Source organism: Epargyreus clarus, unplaced genomic scaffold, assembly GCF_041222505.1.
Source record: "Epargyreus clarus isolate Ecla_fem2 unplaced genomic scaffold, WU_Ecla_fem_2.2 ptg000007l, whole genome shotgun sequence".
NCBI lineage: Eukaryota > Metazoa > Arthropoda > Insecta > Lepidoptera > Hesperiidae > Epargyreus > Epargyreus clarus.
In genome coordinates, this window is record NW_027332215.1 from 11,699,776 (window position 1) to 11,717,911 (window position 18,136).

Sequence of the window (18,136 nt, forward strand, 5' to 3'; positions counted from 1 at the left end):
CGTTCTCGGCAATCTAAAACATAACCAGTGGCAACACTGTTTCGTACTTATAGAGTAAAATTTATAGATATACTGTGATATACAGTACAAATTCGTATACATACATATCTCATTTGGTTTGGAAATGTCAAACAAACGAAATAACAGGCGACAGTGTGTGTATGATATATTACGAGCACGAATACATTTAATGTTTATTCGTTAAAAGGAACTGCTTCTGACTTATTGTGCATTCGCAAATGTATCCCAGGTAGTCGCGTTTCCGTCGCAGTCTCGGTACAGTAGGCGCTAACAAAGAAAGTGCAATGCATTCTGTCGGCTATAATGGGGCCAATGATAGGCTTATCCATGAGGCGGATCAATTAATATCGTATATAGAACGGGGGTCCACAGTGGTCAAGTTTTACCCGCGGAAGCGGCCTGAACGCCGGACCCTGTCCGTGAGACGGGAGACCCATCAAGTGATTTGGTTCCGAAATGGGGCTCCCCAGAGGCATGCATTCGAAGGTGCCCTGGAAATCAGGGATGTGAAAGAAATCCGCGTTGGCAAATCATCCAAGGATTTCGAACGATGGCCTGAAGAAACAAAAAGGCTCGAAACATCAAAATGTTTCACCATTTACTATGGGACAGAGTTTAAATTGCGGTCAGCGTCATTCGCAGGTAAATTATTAAATAAACGTTAACAAATACAGAATGTTTAAAGGAATAATGAAAATTGTATTAAGTTTAATTATACTATTGCACCTGTTAAAATCATAAGACGCTGTAGGTGTTATTCAGCATTTAAATTTAACTCTTGTTTACATTTCAGCGCAAACTGACAAAGAATGTGAAGCTTGGGTAAAGGGTGTAAGATTCCTTATCGAAGAAGCTTTAAATGCATCATATCCGTTGCAAATAGAGAGGTGGCTTAGAAAGGAGTTCTATGCGATAGAGAATTCTCATGAGAAGTAAGTCAGTTCATTTAATGATACCCTGATAAGAAGTATCTCTTATTGTAATAACAGTTCAGTTATGAATACAATTTTATCGTAAAACTCTAAGAGAGATACTGATGAGTGAAAAATGTGTATTAATCTTGACCTTTATCATTGTTTGCTGATAAATGTAAAGTAATGGACCAGTATTGTTGGAATATTCTCTCTGTACTCAGTAAATTATTTATGTAACTTACTGCGAGCTATATGCTTGTCTTATTAAGGTATTGTAATGTATTTACATTTATTATTTTGTTTAATGTAATTTATCATATATATTCTTCGTGTTATTGTAAAAATAATCATCTACGCATCAGTTTTTACACATTTTTTGTATTCCATTGCTAAATTTAGAACTCTTTATGTTGAAAAGTGATTAATAAATATACATCTTTACAAGTGAAATGTTCATTATAACACTATTAAACTATAAACTAATGGAAAAGATCATGCATAATGGACATAGCACTGTAAACTTTCATTTTATTTGTTATACAGGATAACCCTAAAAGAAGTAAAAGCCTTTCTGCCAAAAATCAATTGCAAGATCTCTACCAGTAAACTGCGGGATATATTTCAAGAAGTTGACACAGGCAAGAGGGGCGAGATTGGTTTTGATGACTTCTCAATACTCTACCACAAACTAATATTTGATCAAAATGTAAGTGTAACAGTCGCAAATTTGTACTAATATGTAATTAAATATTGCAACTAATATATAGAAACAAAACTGGGGGGGACTTAATGTCATATAGTATATAATAATAATAATTTGTATAATAATCCTGGTAAATGTATATACAAAGGGTTTCCCTTTAAGAATCAATGTACAAAACCATTTTTGTGGTATATAATTTTGTGTTTAGCTTTTATGTGTCTTGATAAGACCTTTGACTTTTAAGTCTTTATGACATTATTAATCTTAATGTGATTAACAAACTAAATCATTATAATATTATTTCATATAGCAAACCCTCCAATGGCACTGGCACATAAGCTTTTGTATTAGACATAAGGTATGTTATTCTTGTAATAATGTAGGAGAAACATTATTTTTGGTCGAATTATATTTACAACATCTAATTAAGTTTTAATACGAGTCTGCTTTAAAGGCCTTTTTCTTGTCAAGCGGGTTTATTTGGCATGCGTGAGTTAACATACAGCAGTCGCCTAGCGTCCTGCATGCGTGTGGATTAAATTACAGGAAAATTATCTATGAACCAATAGAATGATTACAATACGAGCAGCACGCATGTGGACCCGATCCGCATGCGTCTCCGGCGACCCGCGTGATAAGAAAAAGGCCCGTGGCTTTGTAAAGTTACTACATATTTTTTTATGTTGCCAGTGTTTATTTACAGAAGTAGTAGAAACATTACGTATTTTCTATCCACACCTGCATGTATACCTAAGTAATTAGTCTTCATTTACTCTTTATTTATCATGCATTGGGATTACTATTGCATCTGATGGTAAGACAGATGGTGGTAATAGCCAACTAGATTGCAGGGCAAATATAAAAGTAACTACAATGTTTACTAATAAAAATAAACAAACAGTGTCATCAGTGCATTGGTTTTACCCGTTTTCACTTTGTACCTGTGTTTTTCAAAAAAATATATGAAAGACACTGCCATTCCCCATCAACCTAGCTGATAGAGTTTAATACACTTGGAAAATCTTGATTATATTACTGTATATAATGCAATAGTTATAATTTATTCGAATTTAGTGGGACTCTTATACTGATATGTGAAATTTCAGTGTAGAATAGGAGGTATACATTTTTGTATTGCTTTTTGTAACTGTATTGGACTTTCTTTTTGTATTTTACTAAACATTATATTACTTTGAAAATAGAACCATAGTCATATTAAAATGTCACGCAAATGATTATTTTGCTAGAAATAGGAATTATAAGTTAGTGTGGTTTTTTATTTCCTTTAAATTTTGATCAGATATTTAGTATGATTCTTTTATTAGTTTTACTAACATCCTATTTGTTTAATATCAATATTCCTATACTGATTGTATTTCAGAATGTGCACGATATATTTGACAAGTACTCCCTCTATTGTGCGAATGGGACTACTATTACCCTTCATGAGTTCCAACGGTTCCTCGTGGTCGAACAGCATGACAGATTAGGTGAGGATGAGACACGCGTGTCCCAATTCATAAGGGACTACCTACGGGAACCGCAGCGAGATATTTATGAGCCATACTTAACATTGAATGAAGTGAGTATAATTTTTTTAACATTAATTAATAGTAAAATCTGTTTGAAGATGATTAATGTATGTTTCTGATAACCAAGCTTTTATTTAGTAAACGTTTTGATAGAAATATTGTAATGATACATAAGAGCGGATCCTCTGCATAACTTACTGCATGCAGAATTCGCAAACTTCACCTAACCTACTATATTACTATATTACTTAAAAATACATACTAAAAATAATCACACAAATATAATAAAATATTTTGTTTGTTTTATTTATTAACTTGATCCTTGTATATCAAGTGTAACTAAATATGTTTTAGTGTTTATAATAATAATTCATATAGATTATTGATGTGGGATGAAAGTGTTGAAGAACTTTACACCGGATAATAGTTTTATCATAAACATCTTCCTCATGCTACATCGTCGTTATTATATCAATATTTGAATATACAATAACCAGTAACACTATTACTATCTTGTGTTAAGTTGCTATAAAATTAGATACAGATATTTGCGTTCACATACCACTTATCATTGAGAAATATATTGTTGTCACTATAACCATAATAATTAATATCTTTGAACCCATTTCAATTTCAGTTCATCGAGATGCTGTTCTCCAAACAGAACACAATCTGGGACAGCCAGCACAACAATGTTACCCAGGATATGACCAGACCACTGTCGCATTACTGGATATCCTCATCTCATAATACGTGAGTACTAAAACTCTCAGTCGTAGGACTGCATGTTAAAAGCGAAAGCTTCAAGTTGCAAACGTTAATTTGTGTTGTTAAAACTATTTATTTTTTACAATTTTTTGATGTAATAATATTGATTTATTGCGCTGTTTTGTATATAATATACATAGATAATATCTGTAAATAACTATATATTTGAACCTAACGATTACGCTATTACATTGCTTTTCCCTATCCCAAAAATGTCTGACATGTCTAAAGAATTTTTCACTCCAAAAATATTTTTAAATTTTAAGACCACTTGTCACTTATTTAACATTACATTTTGGTGTCCAGGTATCTGACTGGAGATCAATTCTCCAGTGAATCTTCTCTGGAAGCGTATGTGAGGTGCTTGAGATCTGGATGTCGATGCATTGAATTAGATTGCTGGGATGGCCCCGATGGAACACCATTTATTTACCATGGCCACACCCTTACTACGAAAATCAGGTTCATGGACGTCTTACGTACCATTAAAGAACATGCATTTATAACATCTGATTACCCTCTAATACTGTCCATTGAAGACAATTGCTCGCTTCCACAACAAAGGCGCATGGCGAGCGCATTTCAAGATGTCTTTGGCGACATGTTACTCGTTCAACCTGCTGAGAAAAACGAGAGCAGTCTCCCATCTCCTCACGATCTGAGACGGAAAATTATACTGAAGCACAAGAAACTACCAGAGGGGGCCGAGGAGAATTCCTTTGCGGTGCGCCAGGAGGAGGGAAAGGATCTCGATTTGCGAAATTCTATAAAGAACGGAATATTGCTCTTGGAAGACCCAGTAGACAAGGAGTGGCATCCTCATGCTTTCGTGCTCACTGAGAACCAGCTGTACTACACGGAGAACTACAGCACACAAGGTGAGACCGATGCGGACAGTGACGGAGAGCCAGATGGGGACAGTTCAAGCATTCCTCAGGACGAATTGCATTTTGGTGAATGTTGGTTTCATGGGAAACTGGCGGGGAATAGGCAGGAGGCCGAGGACCTCCTTAGGGCTCACGCTCACCTTGGGGATGGCACATTCCTTGTCAGAGAGAGTGTCACGTTTGTAGGTGACTACTGCCTGTCGTTCTGGCGCCAGGGCAAGGTGAACCATTGCCGGATTAAGCTAAAGCAAGAACGGGGTCTCACGAAGTATTACTTGATCGAAACTGTGTGCTTCGACAGCCTCTACACTTTGATTACGCATTACAGACAACATCCACTAAGGAGCCAGGTAATATATTCTTATATATAAAATTATCGTGTCACAATGTTAGTTACCGTACTCCTCCGAAACGGCTTTACCGATTTTCACCAAATTTTATATGCATATACAGTAGGTCTGAGAATCAGCTATTATCTGTTTTTCATACCCCTAAGTGATAAGGGTTGTTCACTCTTAACATTTTTTTTTATTTTTATGGCAACGTTAGCCGAGTCGGCTAATATTTTTGTAATCTCTTCAAATACACTTGAGAAATTATTCTTTAGTTGGGATTGATTTTAAGCATTTTTAAGCTTGATTTCAATGTTGTTTGTAGGAGTTCTTGATAACATTGAAAGAGCCAGTGCCGCAGCCAAATAAGCATGAAGGCAAGGATTGGTACCACCCGCACTGCTCGCGGGCTCAAGCTGAGGAACTGCTCCGTAAGGCTAACACGGATGGGGCGTTTCTTGTTAGGCCCAGCGAGAAGGAGCAGGGTTCCTTTGCTATCAGTTTCAGGTAATAAACTGCTGATGTATATCCAATAAATTAAAATAAGTTTATTTTGCAATACAATTATTTAATTGTCTGTATTGCAAGTGTTATAATATAAGTAAAATATTGTTATTTACGTCGTGTTTACTTATTCTTGCACACTTTAAGGTCAGTTATTTATATTATAACTTGTTTAGCATTGTCAGGGTTCCGCACGTCAATACGAAAAGACGAAATCCTGATAACATCACCCGTTTGTTTGTTTGTCTGTCTGTCTGCTACTAGCATGTTATGTTAAATAAGCAGTTATGTTAAAAAAATACTCATTTCAAATATTTTGTTATTTTAGGACCGAAAGGGAAATAAAACACTGCAGGATTAAACTTGAGGGCAGGCTGTACACTATTGGCACCGTCAAGTTTGAAAGCTTGGTTGAGTTGGTCTCTTATTACGAGAAGCATCCGCTCTACAAGAAAGTGAAGTTATGGTTCCCCATAAGTGAAGATATTGTGAGGCGAATTATTGCAGTGCGTATAAGTCTTTGTTTATGAATTATTATTAAAGATTAAATTATATTATATTGATATGCAGAGGGTCACTGTATCGTACGTTTAACGTAAGAGAATAGAAAAAATATGAAGCGTTTCAACTTAGTCCTCCGCGCAGCCACACAAGAATGATCGATCTGAGTTAGGATTACTATTGTATTTGGACTGACTACATAATGTTAGTTGGGCTGTATACTTGGCATCTGATTTATTTATTTATTTAATTTTATGAAACACCCTAAACTAAGAGTAACAAAGGCGGACTTAATGCCTAATGGCATTCTTTGCCAGTCATCCTGGGCGATAGCGACAACATGTGGTAGGCTTTTACACAAAATACTGATTGTATTAGATAAAATATATATGGGGGTGTAAAGAGATTGTGTTTGATAAAATGTGTGGGTGTATTCAGAGGTAAACCCAAGCATGACACTTTGTAATAATATCACAATAATTTACGGCTCGTGTGGCGAAGCGGTCATCATACCGATCTGACGAGCACAGGGTTCCGGCTTTGATTCTCGGCCAGATAGATGAATGTTGGATTTATTTTTTTATTCTGGCCCTGGATGTTTGTGTATTCGCGTGTGTATTTGTCCATGGCACCCACACAAGGAATCCTAATGTGCGGCTATAAGTGTAGAGAATGTCTTGTCTGTATATATTGTTTTAAAGGTATATTTTGTTATCAGGAGCCCGATGACAACTCGGTGTATGGTACTCCGGGCTACATGGACCCAACGTCGTTCACGTCCAAAGTATGTATAACTATATATACTACACTACTATATATACAAGTTCATAGTTATTTTACAATGCTTGTTTAGTCTGTCAGTACATTTGTTTCTTATGATCATCAGCTTCTATCATGGTCATAAAGCGTTACTACCAAAGACTGAGCAAAACTGACCAGTTTTTCTAATTCTTAACTGAGAATGAGGATGTGGAATTAAAGCTTTTCGGATCCAATAACAGCAGTTACCCTGCTGTTATGGGCAGAAATTGCTACCTAAAAGTCCTACCACCTTCGAATAATATAAATTGTTCTGTGCCACACTGCTAGTAATATGTATATGTGATGGCAATGCAAGCTTTGCGACAATAATACTAAATATTTATTGAGTTTTACTATTTTGTAGCTTTTAGTTTTTATATGTATGGCCTTTTTGTATTTATAAAAATATATAATATTGGATTTTGTTTCGAATGTGATAAATTTGTATGCATTTTTTCAAAAATCAATTATTAAATTCTTTTTTGAATTATGAGTAGTTATGTGTGTACGTTTCAAAGAGAATTGAGGCTATTTATGGAAATATTAGTAAACATATTGTTATGTTTATAAGTCTAGTAAGTATCAGCTTACTCGTGTTTAATAACATTTTTTGAAATGCAAATGTGCCAGCAATCTGAATAGGATATGTGTATTTTAAGAAAAGGTTTAAGTAAAAACATTCGACCTCTGATTCACTCAGGTTATATCTTATCATGGAAATGAATACTGTATGCGAATTCAAGAGCATTCAGGGACAGGGACAAATTATCATATTGACGTTATGCGCCGCTGATTTTGATCGATTCCATACGTTGTTGTTGCAATACACAGCGAGATGTACCTAATATGGGGAGCCGTGTGATAGTCACGTGACCCTTTTATTTATAAACTTAATTTTAGATGCAGCTGCTTACATGCATGATCGCAAGGCGTTATGTTCCGATTTACATTGTATTGTTTTGTCGGCTACTGTTGTTGATATTGCGCGTTGATGCAGTAAAACGAATGTGATACATTTCCAAACATGAAGTTAGTAAATATATTCCTAACAGGAACTTATACGGATATTTCCGTGAACTCACCACTCCTATTCATATAATTGGTTGAGATATTTAAATTTCTTTGTCTATTTTATTAGTACAAATTCTTATTTCATCTGATTACTTTGATCAGAACTTAATAAATTTGTTTATTTTTTATATACATTATTTACTTTATACCGTATAAAGTATGGAATGATTTATTTTTTTATTTAGCTGTGTGCTTAGCGTTTTACTTTTTATATTAATTTTTCATTTCTGTAATAACCCGCATAGCATATTGCTCGCTATATATGGCGATTGTTCGTGCCGGATTCGATTCGGGCTGATTTTTGAGTCTTGCTTTTATGAAATTGCACTTATTTGCACGTGTTATTGTATTTCGAAAGGTGGTAGAAGCAATATGGTTCGACAAGGGAAAATGTGTGGTAAACGGTATACTCATAAAGTGAGCATCTCAGTCCTGTGATCGACTAAACATAGAACACTTTTCAACACGTAGTTGGTTATCACAGATAGATTATGAGCCGTCCATGTGCAGCGCACTTCCATCAGGTGGACTGCAATATCGTATGCAATCTTATAAAAAATAACTTTGCAATACAGATATTACAATGCATCTAAAATTATAAGTGTTTCAAGACCGTGCTTGTTGTTCAGGAGACCGTCAATCATACGATATATTGTGCATTTCCAATAACTTCGAATAATAATAAAGGTTCTCGGAAAGTTTTGATTTGACGTCATGCGTATATTCGAATTCGATAACAAGTGCTTGGCTTCTAAGAGCGAAACCACTGTAAACAGCAATTCATTTGAATTTATGATATTATGCGGATGCTGATCGCGGATGCTGTTCGCTTTCTGAAAATAGCATGAGTTTCGCTAAGGCGCTTAATTATTATTACGAAACACGATAAAAAATATACAACTTTAAGGAATCGTGCCAAAATACATGTAATAACAAAGAAATGTTTTTTTACTTTAAGTAATGAACAACTTAAAGCATTTTTGACCAAATTTTAACAACTTTGACAATTTAATTACCGGTTAGCACTGAGATATAGTCTTCTGTGCATCAGTGGGTGCTTTTAGTTGTCGATGCTAGTTGTTACTATTGCGTAGCATTTGTTAAAACTTTAGGAGGTCTAATAGTGTGAAAACCGATTGATTGACCATAAAAAACGTACCTTTCTCTATGTAATAGATAAAATGGTAGCGGCTAACAGACTTGCCCAGCTAATAGACAGACAAAATAAAATGTCTTCTTGAAATTTTCGCTGTATAATTATTAAAAACTATATATTCCGGGCATTCTGACAGAGACTAGCGTACTTTTTTCGTGTAATTCAACGACGCCATTACATTTGTTCCCCCACCATAACTGCTGTACCGTGTACGGGATAGCTCCAACAGCATCCTGAAGACGATAAGCAATAGAGTAGACTGTAGGTATATTTTTCATTGCAGCTTACATTTAAAATTTTAAAAGTATCAAAAATATAAATGAGTTTACTATAAATCAATAATCAAATTATTATTATAACGTTTGGCACATTTAGGAAAGGTGTTCTTAACGTAAGCTATACTAGCTCATAGTTGCAGCGACACATTTGCCAACGATAGATAAGTATAGATATCTCACCGCCTTCTAATTGAAGGAAGCCACAAATGGCTGACACATACGTAAAATGGCTGACTGTTTTCCCATCACGTCTTCAACTGTCATGGTGTTATTTACGCGGAACAATGTCGACATGTGCGGTTAAGTGGTGCAAAAACAACACGAAATCGATGAAAAAGTGCGGGGAAAATATATTTTCATTCGTAAATGCACTAAAAACTTCATTTTTTTAAATATTTACCTACACGAACATAGATGACAGTGGCACATAATTTCAATAGTCAAAACTGGTTACATTTTCTTGTCGGAAGTGAGTAATGTTTACTAATATGTTGGCACCAGGTGACAGTGAAGGCGCTGTACGACTACCGCGCGCGGCAGGAGGACGAGCTCTCGTTCTGCAAGCACGCGATCATCACGAACGTGGACAAGCCGGACGAGGGCTGGTGGCGCGGCGACTACGGCGGCAAGCGGCACCACTGGTTCCCCGCTAACTACGTGCAAGAGATCGAGGTGCCGCACATGCCCGGCATCGCTGTAAGTTGCCGACATTATTTTTTTTTTTTTTTATAATATAAGAGTAGCAGACGAGCATGCAGTCCACGTGATGGTAAGTGGCTACTGCCGCCCATGGACATCTGTAATCAACCCCAGATAGGATTAGATATTCCTACCTGAGGTCGGCCACAGATGCGCTGCTACCACTGAGGACTAGCTGGAACGCCTCGGAAAAGTCAGTCTGCCTTACCACACCCTTCAAACCGGAACACAGTAGCGCCTAACACTGGTGTTGTTAGGTAGAAATAGGTGTGGCTGCGGTGCCGCCGGAGTCGAACCACAAAGGGTTCTACCACCTTCAAGACATACTATCATCATCAACTGATTACTGTCCCACTGCTGGGCACGGGTCTCCTCTCAGAATGAGAAGGATTAGGCCATAGTCCACCGCGCTGACCAAGTGCGTATTGGTAGACTTCACATACTTTTGAAAACATGTTTTCTCAGGTATGCAGGTTTCCTCACGATGTTTTCCTTCACCGTTTAAGCAAGTGATGAGTAATTTCTAATACGCACATAAATTTTAAATCAGAGGTGCGTGGGATTTGAAACTACGACCCCTCGATCAAGCGGCCGAGTTTCTTAACCACTAGGCTATCACTGCTGAAATACTATATCCACAAATAAATACGAGTGTGTTTAGACCACACGACTGAAGTAAAACTTCTTTAGCTCCATCTATGTTTATTGAAGGTGGTAGAACCCTTTGCGGTTCGACTCCGGCAGCACAACCGCCACGCCTATTTCTAACTCATAACAGCAGTGTTAAACGCTACTGTGTTCTGGTTTATACTTTTCCGAGGCATTCCAGCTTCGTCCTCAGGGGTAGCGGAGCATCTGTGGCTTCACTATAAAGTCCTGAACAGCAGTGGGTTCAATTAATTGACCACGACCCTCTACAGTATTTTAATACAGCAGAAACAATGTACATCTTACTAATGAATTGATGACTGTCTACTATTATTTTGGGGGTGGGGGAATCATTTTTTTTAATATAAGAAGTAGCAGACAAGCATGCAGTCCACCTGATGGTAAGTGGCTAGTGCTGACCATGGACATCTGTAATCAACCACAGGTAGGATTAGATATTCCTTCCTGAGGTCGGCCATGTTTGAATGCTTCAATATGTGTGTATTTATATATGTAGTGTTTTAGATATATGTGTGTATGTACGAGGGTGCGTTTTTAAGTCCGCGGAATGGCAGGGTTGGAGGGGGGATAGCGGGCTCGTTAAGGGCGGTACGTGTTAAGTGACTCATAAATAGTATAAATATAAAGTTTTATCACAATTGCATCATTAGTTTTAAAACTATCGACAATTAAACAACTCAATCCGGAAGAAAATTGGAAGTATGGAGAAAATCGAGCATCGCGCCGTTATAAAGTTCCTTACCAAGCAAGGAAAGTCTGTGCAAATCATAATGGAAGAGATGTCATCGGTTTACGGGGACTCTTGCCCTGGAAAAACGATGGTTTACAAGTGGAACAACCTTTTTAAGCAAGGCAGGGATTCACTTGAAGACGACCCACGACCAGGACGGTCTGTTGAGGTGACCATTCCGGAAACGATAGCGGAAGTCGAAAAAATAGTACTGGAAGATGCTCGGCTAAAGAAGAAACAGCTTGCAGAAATGGTTGGAGTATCGGATACAACCATTTTTAAAATTCTGCATGACCATCTTGGCATGACTAAGGTCAGCGCGCGGTGGGTGCCGAGAATGCTCACGCCGCCTCAGAAACAACAGCGCGTTGAATGTTCCCGTGCGTTTTTGAACCTCTGTGGAGAAGATAAGGATATTGTACTGAATCGAATTGTTACTGGAGATGAAACTTGGGTTCACCATTATGAACCTGAGTCTAAACAAGACTCCATGCAGTGGCATAAAAAGGGTACAGCACCTCCTAAAAAGTTTAAGGTGTCACAATCGGCCGGCAAACTCATGGCGACAGTCTTTTGGGATGCAGAAGGAATTTTGTTAATAGATTACAAAGATAAAGGTGTCTCTATAACCGGAGAATATTACGCAACAATCTTGGAGCGGTTAAAAGAAGCCGTCAAAGAAAAAAGACGAGGAAAATTATCCAGAGGTGTCCTGCTGTTGCACGACAATGCGCCCGTACACAAGAGCCGTATTGCACTGGCTGCCCTGCATAAGGTGGGCTTTGATATTTTAAATCACCCACCCTATAGTCCAGACCTGGCTCCCAGCGATTATTATCTCTTTCCAAAAATGAAAAAAAAGCTTCGTGGAAAGAAATTTTCTACAGACGAAGAAGTAAAGGACGCAATTTCCTCGTATTTTTCCGACAAGGACAAAACATTTTTTTATGAGGGTTTAAATAAGTTAATACAAAGATCTGAAAAATGCATTCGTCTTGCAGGAGAATATGTAGAAAAAGAAAAATAATTTTGACATTTTATTTTCGCTCCTTGTCCCTCATTCCGCGAACTTAAAAACGTACCCTCGTATATATTTGGATATGTATTTATATATGTAGTAAGTATTACAATATTTATGTATTTTGACACCTGCCGCAAATTCTCTCCACTTACCAACACTACCACTTACTAACACAAGGTTAAGGTACTGTTGTACCTTAACCTTGTGTTTGTGTTACAATAAATATATAAATAAATAAAATATGTATGTCACCACACCCTTCAAACCAGAATTCAACAGCGCTTTTATTAGGCACACTGCTGTTATTAGGCAGGTACAGGTGGTGTCACCGAAATCACGGGGATTCTACCCCCTTCAGCCCTACAATCTGAGACCTGGACCTAATAATGGAACAATTAATGGTTGATAACTTATTAACTTGAGACTTATTGTGCATTGGTTACCTCACTCCCTTTGCATAAATTTATGTAGAAATATATGTAAGTATGACTATTGCAGACCATGCCAGTCAAATATCTGGGTTCCCAGTTCAATTTCTGAATAAGTAAACATTTAAATGATGAAATTAAATTTCTGTTCCGCATGTTTGTGTATTTATATTTATATGTTAAATATATTAAGAGATCTTGACCCATTTTATAATACCATAACAACCATGCCATGTGTATTACACCTTTTAGGGTAGTTAAAGTATTATTCATAACTAGACCTAACTTTTACCTGTTATTCGTTGCAGGGCTCCTTGGAAAACGAAACAGCTGCTCTGGGATCCTTGCAAAAGGGCGTGGTAGACGTATTGGGCGCTGTTGTAGAGTTGGTGGTCGGTGAAGAGAACGGCTCTGCAAGGTGGCTGGTGAGAATCCAGAGCCCTTCGATGTGCGCGCCCTTCGACATGGCCGCTCCAACACGCGAAGACGCATTGGAATGGCTCTCCGCTATCAAGGAAGCCGCTCACAGCGCCAGCGCCAGATCCTTACAACACAGGAAGATGGAACGCACCTGGAGAATTGCCAAGGAAATGTCTGACCTAATCGTCTACTGCCGCTCCGTCGCCTTCAATCAGGAGCGCCTGCGGAGCAAGGGATTCATATTCAACGAGATGTCCTCCTTCCCCGAAACGAAAGCGGAACGGCTCATGTGCCAACAGGAGACCGCGTTCTTTATGAAGTATCACACGATACAGCTGAGCCGCATTTACCCTAAAGGGCAGAGGATCGACTCTTCGAATTACAACCCGGTACCGTTCTGGAACGCCGGGTCTCAGATGGTCGCTCTGAACTACCAAACGCCGGACAAGCCGATGCAGATCAACATGGGCAAGTTTAAGGAGAATGGAGGCTGTGGTTTTATCTTGAAGCCTGATTTCATGTTCGACGAAGGCTACAATCCATACGAGCGACGTACTGTGGAGACGAAGGTTCGCCCGATGACGGTGATGCTCCGTGTGATAGGTGCAAGACACCTGTGCAAGTCTGGTCGCGGCACCGCCAGCCCGTTCGTGGAAGTGGAGATCATTGGCGCTGATTACGACAGCGGTGTCAAACTGGTCACCAAGACTGTGGGTTAGTTGGAACTTATTCAAATACTTATTATTTGTAAAGTAACTGGAACAGTTAATAATATGTAAAATGTTAAATACAAGCTAACTTTGACCGGACTTTGCTCTTTGTTACATATTTTTAATTTTTTTTTTATTAATAAATAAAAATTTACTCCACCCTTCGATCACTAATATCTTATTAGTGATTGAAGACTCCACCGTATGATTGAGCCACTAAGATATTGGTCATTAGGGTAGGATTACACCTTTTTTTTTTCTTTTCTTTTTTGTTTACGAGGGGGAAACCTTCAAAAGGTACCCGGTGTCGTGGGAGCGACACAGGGTTATGTGGATTTCTACCCCACATAATAAAACCCCCCCCGGTGGCCGTTCTCGGCGCTGCGTAGAGGGCTCGGGACCTCCAGAAGAACGCAACCGGAGCCCTCTTAGCGTGTTGCTTCGTCGGGCTCCGCCCAGGTGAGCTTGGCGCTCGCCACTCCGTCTTGTGCGTACGACGGTATGCGACCACACATACCGTCGTCCTTCCCGGGGCCGCTGGCCGGGCGGTTCGAGCTCCCACTCTTGCCGCCCGCAACCCCGGAAGCCCCTTTTAGTCGCCTCTTACGACAGGCAGGAGATACCGTAGTCCTATTCTACTCCCGGAACTACAGGGACGAGGGTAGGATTATACCTACTTAAGCTCAGCCACAGATGCGTTGTAGAACTAAGGTGTAATGCCTTACTAAGAACTACTGTATAACAATCGTTTATATGTTATGTAAGTTATTGGATGTCTACTTCTGGATTTAAGCTACAGTGTAGTAATATTTACAATGGATACATTTGAATAGTATTAAGTAAACTTACAATGTATGGATCACCATCACGACGTGCATTAAAATATTATAACACAATTATGGTTCAATCAAAGTGTATATAAGACACATATGTTTGTTTCAGTTGACAACGGCATAAATCCCATCTGGAACGACATATGCGAGTTCGAGGTGGCGAATCCTGATTTGGCTCTGATCAGGTTCTTGGTGCAGGATGAAGATATCTTTGGCGACCCCAACTTCATCGGCCAGGCGACGTATCCCTTCAAATGTCTGCGTACGGGATACCGCAGCGTGATTCTCATGAATGGCTTCTCGGAGGAACTGGAACTTTCCTCCTTGCTCGTTCATATAGCTCTCATACAAAACTAAAGTAGAAAAATATAATACCTTACTTCCGTTTTTGCGAATAGTACACTGCTACGTTTGTATTGAATTCCAGATTGTATTAGTGATTTTATTTCCACATTTGTTGTAGATATTTGCGAAAACAATCCGCTGGATTGCAGTGCGATCTGGTTACAATGTAGTGCACAGGTTTTAGTCAATTTATATCTATTGAACACTTAGGTTTTATTCCCATATTTTTATTACGTGCTATTTACGTATATTTTGTGTTATCGTAGTTTTTAAAGAAGTAATTATTTCTTTTTTATAATTTGTAAGGTTACTTTGGTGCTTGCTATTTACACCTCTGTTACTTTAACGCAGTTTAAATATGAAGTTGATGAGTGTGAGGCGCGAAATGTACGCCGTATCTTATTTTTCACTCATTACGATTTCAGTTCCTATATCAGTAAGATAATATGTGAGCCGCTACTTTTTCATTAGAAATTAATCTCGCAACATTTTCACTATACTGTTTTGCATCTAGATATCTATCATTGTCTTCAAACTTCATTATATATTTCTATTCGACATAATCTTACGTTATGTAATATGGTTCTTTGTAAGTTTAATCTTAGAAAAACAGCTAACTGGCAGTTTTTGGTTTATATTAAACTATTTTTCTCTATAATCGTCTCTACTTCACGAATTTTTTAATCTGTGCCTTCGAGATATCACACTATATTAGGCCTGTACTGACTATTCTATAAATGTTTTCTTTATATATTTCGAATATTAGTGTAAGACTATTTTATTCTACATAGATCTTCTTATATTACTGGATTTATTTTTAAATCAGTTGACGCCTAAGATTTTTGTCACAATTTTTAGCATAATACTTGTATAAGGCAATAATTAGGATAGACATAATAATTATATGGGTCTACTAGAATGTTATGGCAAATAGGAAAATTTGAATTTACAATGAGCAACACCATAGTAAATTGAATTCATTAGACAATCAACAATATGAAATGCCTTCGCCTACAATATGAAACAACTTCACTATAACTTCATTCCTTGTACTTCCTATAATTAAGTATAAAGGAGAAATTTAATTTTTGAGTAAAGAACCATTGTGTTTAAATAATATTTAAAACTTCATCATACTTGGCATTATCACCAAGAATAAAATAAATATTTATGTTTCATTTTGCTTGACATGTAAAACAATGATCGTCTATCTATATACATATGTATATACCTGGTTGATTATGTGGCTCATTTTGTCCATGCCATTACATTCTGGTACACCTATAGTTCTTAAAAATCTGTTTATTATAATAATTTTATATTTCATATCATTACTTCGACCGTTTCGTGCATCCTAGGAATATAATATTTTATTTAGAAAATTTATTAACTTCTATATAATGACGTAATAATATAATGATTGTGTGAATTGAATTTACGCAAAGGATTGCGTCACGTGACGAGGCAACTATCTATTGTAGAACTCCGATGTGAACTATTCTTCAATATTTTCGTAATTATAATATAGTGCTATTTATTGGGAGACACCTCTCATTACAATTTAGGTGGTCAATTTTAAAATGTCTATATGAGTACTTTAGTCGTCAATAAAAGGTTAGTAAAATCTACATTGAATATTTTCGAAATTGTGCATTCAAATGAAATGTCTGATGTTAATAAATGTGCGTCATAGTTTAAAAATATTTTAGAAGTTTTACTTCTTTGAATAGTATATTACGATACGCGTGACCAAAGTAGCCTATTTTTGCACGGCGTGAAGTTAGCTAAACGCCGTGCACATAATAGGCTACTTATGTCACAAGTATCGTATACTATTTTATAGCACGTGTGGCATAAACCCGCTTATACTTGTCAATTGATATGAAAAAAATATGATAATTATTTTGAAAGAAAAGTAACTTATAAATGATTGAAATTAAAATTATGAATTAAAGAGAAACAACTAAAAAGTGACAACCAAAACCATTGAAATTTGATGTGAAGAAGTTTTGTTTTAGTTAAAATTTAGTAATTTGTACCTAGTAGATTTTTGGGTTAAAAACTTTTTAGTTGGCCTATTCTATTATTCTGCTCTCGTGATAAAGGCAAATCTAACACCACACATAAGTCAAAATCCATCAAGCCATGGAACAGAAAAAACAAGTGGAAGTGCAAAGTAGGCGTGGCGCGGCTTCCACTACTAGGCGGTGTTACTCTCACTTGCCTTCAAACGAGTCTACTCATGTTTGAGCATCGGTCCGAGACAGATGTTTGTCAAATTCAATAAAATATTTTATTTAAGACATATTCTGCTATTTTGGAATGTAAAAATGATAGCAGAAAGAAGACAATTAAAAATGGAGGTGTTTCGTACCATCACTGAGTATAATTTTATTTTATTTTTCCTAAAATCTTAAAAATATCAAATTTATAAATAATTTCCATATAGTCATGCTAAAATGAACCTTACTGCTTTCAAATAAAGTTCATTTTTTAATTGATTCCACCATACCAAAACGTCTAGAAAAATCCACGCTACTCAATAAGTGATGGGGGCAAGTCTAATTTTTCTTATCGATATTTTATAATATACATTATTATAAAGGTAAAATATTTTATTTAGAAAATAAAATTACATAAATCTAAAATCAGGGTTTTGCAGCGAAAAGTATCGTAATACCTACTACGTAATAGCTACTGAGGTGTACTCACATATCATATCTCTCATGATATATCTCATTATTTTTCCATAGCTTGGATTTATGAGTGCTACTAGTAAGAAGAAATAGACAAATGCTATATAATTGTTAAGG

The 18,136-nt window shown here is 37.0% G+C and overlaps 1 protein-coding gene across 1 annotated transcript; it reads left to right on the forward strand.

The window, feature by feature from the left end:
- The first annotated feature begins 113 nt into the window (after nucleotides 1-113).
- Nucleotides 114-17,102, forward strand: sl (small wing phospholipase C gamma 1). Its single transcript, XM_073074651.1, has 12 exons — nucleotides 114-663; nucleotides 815-953; nucleotides 1,479-1,641; nucleotides 3,020-3,220; nucleotides 3,808-3,923; nucleotides 4,245-5,175; nucleotides 5,483-5,664; nucleotides 5,990-6,167; nucleotides 6,881-6,946; nucleotides 9,970-10,164; nucleotides 13,324-14,149; nucleotides 15,088-17,102. Exons 1-12 carry the CDS (start codon nucleotides 306-308, stop codon nucleotides 15,333-15,335), a joined length of 3,603 nt encoding a protein of 1,200 aa, XP_072930752.1. The 5' UTR covers nucleotides 114-305; the 3' UTR covers nucleotides 15,336-17,102.
- Nucleotides 17,103-18,136: the final 1,034 nt, after the last annotated feature.